The 5,939-nt window shown below is 39.2% G+C and overlaps 1 protein-coding gene and 1 long non-coding RNA gene across 2 annotated transcripts; one reads left to right on the top strand and one right to left on the bottom strand.

Annotated features, from left to right (window-relative positions):
• Positions 1–503: 503 nt before the first annotated feature.
• LOC120092621 lies at positions 504–3,147 on the top strand. Its single transcript, XR_005486093.1, has 2 exons — positions 504–2,226; positions 2,312–3,147. It is a non-coding gene; the product is annotated as an uncharacterized LOC120092621 (long non-coding RNA).
• A 1,855-nt stretch (positions 3,148–5,002) lies between these two features.
• LOC120067006 (uncharacterized mitochondrial protein AtMg00810-like) lies at positions 5,003–5,506 on the bottom strand. The gene has a single exon (XM_039018366.1). The coding sequence runs from the start codon at positions 5,504–5,506 to the stop codon at positions 5,003–5,005; it is 504 nt and encodes a 167-aa protein (XP_038874294.1).
• Positions 5,507–5,939: the final 433 nt, after the last annotated feature.

Genomic DNA, 5,939 nt, shown 5'->3' with positions numbered 1-5,939 from the left:
CTAAACTGTCAAACAGGGGATATGGCCTTTCCCTAAGACAGGGGCAAAAGACCCCTCTGCCATCGGAATTACGCTCCATTCCAGCATTTGGGTTATAGAGAATAAACATATCTGAAGAATTGTAAGCTGATCTGTGCCCTGAGTCAAAATCCACGGTTTTTCATGGTATAGCTAATTAAGGTCAATGTAAAGGAAATTACCTTGATTGTGCAATAGCATTCACCACATCGTACTCAAATTTCTTTACTATCAACGCAAGACTGCTTCTGAGTATGTTCATGCTGCTGAGTCACTTACTAGGAACGACATATTCAACTTGTCATGAGACTGTCGTCGCCTGCTATTTAAAGCTTCCTGTGCAATTTCCAACACTGGTCCTTTGTGTGCCAGGGCTTCATACATGCTCCCACATAGTTGGGTATTTTTTTATTGCCACAGCAAGGGGGACTTTGCAATGAAGGCCGAGTTGCATCAGTTTATATAGATTATTCATGTCGATGACCGATCCTCTTCTAGCCGTATTTTGAGAGCAACTTCTCTGAGAGAAGATGTAGGGCGCTGGGCCCAATATTCGATCTAGGACACCATCAAATTTAAGAATTTAATCCAGCCAAGAAAACATACACAGGTCTGCTTTTTCAATTTTCAAGTATTGAGCCCCGTCTTGTGCGCAGTTCCAGACAATCTCTCAACACAGATTCATCTCTTGCCAAAGCATTGATAATTTGTTAAAATATGATGTAACATCCATGGATCCTTGTTTGCATTCATGGACCTGCTTGTGAAGCGTATATACTCAAGAGGCATTCTGTCTCTTTGAGTACAAATCTCGTGCAGCCTCCCAGATATCCTTGGCGGTTGCAGCATACAATAATGGTCTGCCTATTTAAGGTTCCATACTATTCACGAGGACAGAGCATAACAGCAAGTCTTCTGCTTTCCAGATCCGTTCTTGAGGATCACCTGGTACTGGCTTCGGAATCTCCCCCATTAAGAACCCAAATTTGTGACGCCCTTCCAAGGCCATTCGAATTAATTGGGACCAGGAGAAATAATTTTGGCCATTTAATTTTTCTCCTGCAAGAAATCCTGCAGAGTTGCCCATTGAGCCAAATAAATAAGAAGCATGTGGAAAAATAGGGAACGAATTTACCGATTCTCTGAATAGATTGGTTAAACCGGTTGGGGATTTGCGCCGGACATCTTATCCAAATCCGAAATTTGTTGTTGGAGATAAGCCAACCATTGTCTCACATCATCTGGGCATTGGGTCGAGCCATAAGCGGCTGCAAACGGAGCAGCCACTGATGGCTGGAAGGAGTTCGTCGGCAAACGTGAAGACCTCAGTCGGCTGGAATACTCGAGATGGGTGCTCGACACGGCTCCACGTTGGTCGAACGGACCTGGCGCAGAAGATTCGACCGGCGTGAGCACGATCGGCGCGGATGGCACGGATGGCAGCGACCCACGGCTTAAATCGACCGGATCCGTTCCTGTCTGTCTGTCGAAGACACATCTGAGCTCAATCGACAAGGATTGCAACATACCTCGGTTGGGCTTGATTGGATGTGTTCCTGTCCGATCGTCAAAGACTCGACTAGGCTCAATTGGATTCACCCCTGACCAACCGTTGAAGACAGCGCCGCCCTGGTTTTGGTTGCCGATCGTGGCTTCTGTCTGCCGTGGCGGCTCCCATCGACTCCGGCTCTCCATCGACTCCAGGGACGGCAGAAATCAACTTCAGTAGGGCTGTTTGAAAACACTCCTTCACGACCGCTCAAATAGTTGTCTTCATGTCAAAACTCGAAGTTCCATCCGCAAAAGGCGACTGTGGTTGGTTCTTTTCCTTAACAACTAGGGTTTCGTCGTCTAGCTTTCATTCCATGTTAAAAAATAGAAGAAGAGAAGAGAATAATAACACAGTTATGTGGAAACCCTAGTATAGGGAGAAAAACCATGATATAGAGATCTTTCTTATTAGTTAATCTGATACACTAAATACACAGGGACACACTGTATAAAAAGACAGTAGGAAATCCTAGGGGTCTACACAATTATATAAAGGTCCCTAGGTTAATAACCCTATTTTCAACATTAACAAACTTCCCATCTTCTGAAAGACCCTTTTACTTTCCATGATCGATCCGGTCAGGACTCATTTTGCTAGGCCCAACTGAAAGAAAGTTTTCTCCAGAATTTGTTCGAAGCATTGTAATGCCAAAATAGGTGAGTACGCTTTCAAAAAATAAACAGCAGGATAATCAACTGAATTTCCTAATCTGATTTTTCTCTGTTTGACATTTGGAATCAGGAGTATTCTACTGTGGAGCACCAATCCTTGAAAAGGAACTTAGCAATCTTTGCTATGAATTCCATCAAAAGGGCCCAACTAAGTTCGATTTTCACAAGGAACACTTTGACAAAACAGTTGAAGGGTACACAGAAGCTGACTCTACTACCCCATATATTCGTAACTTTAAACTTCTCCCCATATCTTGGAAGGCCTCTTGCCATGAGTTAAATTGTATTGTATAGTTTTTGATAGGAAAGAAACAGGAAAAGAAAAACCCAAAAAGAAGGAAAAAAATAAAAGAACTTAGGAAAAGGGGAGTATATGTATAGAAACAATGAGACTTTAGGCATTTGGTAATTAGTACTTAGTACAACCGCGAAAATTCCTGGTGGTTGAAGAGACGAAGCTTGGTTGGGAGTTGGAACTTATCCTTGCCTTGTGGCCTGTCTATTAAAGTGATGGGAGGTAATGGACCTGTGATGTCATGTCGTGAGGAGACCCAAATGTGGTACAGCTGCAATGAACTTGTTGGTTGATGATGACCCAATAGGAAAGTGATTGGGTGGTGGGTTATAGCAGGCAATTTTGAAATCCAGAAAGCTAGAATGCTATACTGTATGAGTTTGTGGTGGGAGTAGAGTAGGATAGGATTTTGGGTATTCTTATCTGCTCAACTTTTTCTTTTCCTCCATTTTGCTTTGTTTTCTTTTCCAAACTAAGCTTATAAGTCTTTAGGAATCCATCTAGATTGCTATTGCTGGTGCAGAGTTTCAGATTCGATTCCATTTATTTAGAATAAAAGCAGGGTTGTAATTTGTAAATGTAAACCACAGTTATATATTTTGTTCATCAAATGGTGATTCCGTGTATATATATTTTATAGGTACAAATTTGTAATTTCCACTTCAGTGCCTGATGTTTTTGGCCAGTGTTGGAAATAAAACTCTCCCCTAGGCATCAAATTGATAATAAAATGTTAGCAGAAGACTTTTCTACCTCTAGATGCTTTTTGGTAGGTATTGGATGATATAATATGATATTAAATTTACTTTCATCAATTAACTTAAATTTTTGGATCAGTCGATAATTTAAGATGGTATCAGAGTAGGAGAAGAACATGTGTTCAAGTCCCTACAATGTTATTTCCTCCAAATTGATATAAATCCCTATACTTGGCTTGAAAAAAGAAAATATCATAAAAGCCAAAAGAATTTACAAACAACAAAGTCGAAACTACAAATTTCCTCGAACATACCAAGGCAGGAAGAAACCAAGAAAAAGAGGTGCCCTTGATTAAAAGGCACACATGGCAATGGACAATACGTGTTTGATTGAAATCCAAAGAATAAAATCTATACTCTTTTGATTAGAAAGAAAAAACCAACACCAGAAAACTTAGCTCATTATAATCACGTGCATAAGTTTTTTACCACCATGATGCCTACCAGTGTCGTTTGTTATGCTCTGTTGGAATATCTTGATTACTTTTTTTTTATTATTAAAATATCATTTTGATCATATATTTTTTTATGGTTGTTCAATATTAGTCCTAATACTTTCAAATGTAAATAAAGGCCTAGAAATGATACTTGCCATAAAATTGGAATAAAAAATCAGTTGAGTTCGCAAACAAAAATCATATAAAAAATGTGAAATATGATTGAAAAATTTCAACACCAACACATTTGGGTTAAAAAATCAAGGCTATGTTATACAAAACATCTATGAATTTCGTATTTTGTGTAAAAAATACCATTAAACTTTCAAAAGTTTCAAAAATGCTCTTAAACATAATGATTCTTCTTTGTGGCTCTAACGATTAGAGGTCTTACAACTATTGACTCCTAATTGGTATTTTTTATCCATTCACACACAGTATTCACCACTAAAAAGATAATACACTATGAATGATGGGATGAGATTTGAACTTGGATATGTGTTAAAAGAGAAAACCCATTTTGATTTTCGATTAATAAGGAGAAAAAAATTAAGGTATGAAAATGGTCGGTAGAAAAGTAATAGTCTCTTTAAAACCTAGATAATTCAATAAAACAATTGCGGAAACAAAATATATCACTTTAAAAAATTATACCTTGAAGTTTGGTTAGCATAAGCTGAAACCTTTGAAGGAATTTATGGTGTAGAAAACAAGATCTGAATGGATGATTTTCTGTGTATCTTTATTGATCAATTGTACAAGTATAAATTACTTAGTACAACACTAACATTAGCTAACAAGAATCTCCTAACAAAGCTCAACTATCTAACAAAAGGAGACTTGACTTTGCAACCTGAAAATCCTAACAAAAGTAGTTTACAATTTAACATCTCCCCTCAAGCTCAAGGTGAGAGGGTAGAAACCAACCTGAGTTTGCATAATAGCTGAAGAAAGCGTTCAGAGGGAAGGGCTTTGGTGAAGATGTCACCTGGTTGCTCAGTTGTAAGTATGGATTAAAGACGCAAAGTAGAGTTTTGAAGATGATGGCAGACAAAATGGCAGTCAGTTTGTATGTGCTTTGTCCGTTCATGAAAAAGATCATTATGTGCTATCTGAATGACACTATGATTGTTATAGTGAAGAATAGTGGTAGAATTTTGAGGAGCCCCTATATCAGTAAGAGCCAGCGCAACCAAAAGACCTCTGAGGTTGCATTAGTAAGTGCACAATACTTCGATTCAATGTTGGATTGAGAAAGAACTATTTATTTCTTACTCCGCCAAGAGATGAGAGAATCTCTCAAATAAAAAACAGTAACCTGTGGTAGACTGTCTATCTGTAGGATCACCCGTCCAATCAGCGTCAGAATATCCAGACATAACCAAAGAGGTTTTAGAGGAGAATTGAAGTCCATGTCCTAGCGTATCTTTCACATAACGCAGAATATGAAGGGCAGCTGTGAAGTGGATAGTGTAGGGATTGGACATGAACTGACTGACAATATGATCTGCATAAACTATGTCTAGACGAGTTACTGTTAAATATATAAGGCTGCCAACCAGTTGTCTATATAGTGTTGGATCCTTAAGGGGAACACCATCAAAAGAGGTTAGATGGCCATTGGAATCCAACAGTGTCGGTGCTGTGGCAAAATTAGTGATACCTGAACGAGCTAACAGATTTGATGCATACTTCGCTTGAGATAGGTAGTATCCATCAGAGCATGATAAAACCTGAGGACCAAGGAAGTAATTGAGTGGTCCCAGATCTTTCATCTCAACGTGTTCTCCTAAATAGCGTCAGAGATCCGAAATAGCCTGAAAACAATCACCAGTAATGATCATATCATCCACATATAACAGAAGGAGAACAAGTCCACGAGAAGTTTTTAGAGTAAACAGAGCAGAGTCATGCGCGCTGGAGGAAAATCCAAGTGGAGTAATTATAGAGTTGAAGGTTGCAGACCAGGCACGAGGAGCTTGCTTGAGCCCATATAATGCACGGTGAAGAAGAAAGACCTTGCTTGGTGGAGAAGGTACGCCAGGTGGTAGCTGCATATACACTTCCTCAGATAGTGTGCCATTGAAGAAGGCATTCTTAACATCCATTTGAAGAAGGGGCCACTACCTGGTAGCTGTTATGGCTAATAGACTTCGAATAGATGCCATTCATGCAACTAGAGTGAATGTTTCCTCATAGTCAATACCA

Source organism: Benincasa hispida, chromosome 12 (genome assembly GCF_009727055.1).
Source record: "Benincasa hispida cultivar B227 chromosome 12, ASM972705v1, whole genome shotgun sequence".
NCBI classification, from domain to species: Eukaryota; Viridiplantae; Streptophyta; class Magnoliopsida; order Cucurbitales; family Cucurbitaceae; genus Benincasa; species Benincasa hispida.
Note: the sequence above shows the minus strand (reverse complement) of the source record. Positions and strands in the feature narration are given on the sequence as shown.

Bases quoted from the DNA above. Each gene is read 5' to 3' on its own strand.
- LOC120067006 (XM_039018366.1), bottom strand. From the start codon at position 5,506: ATGAAAGATCTGGGACCACTCAATTACTTCCTTGGTCCTCAGGTTTTA.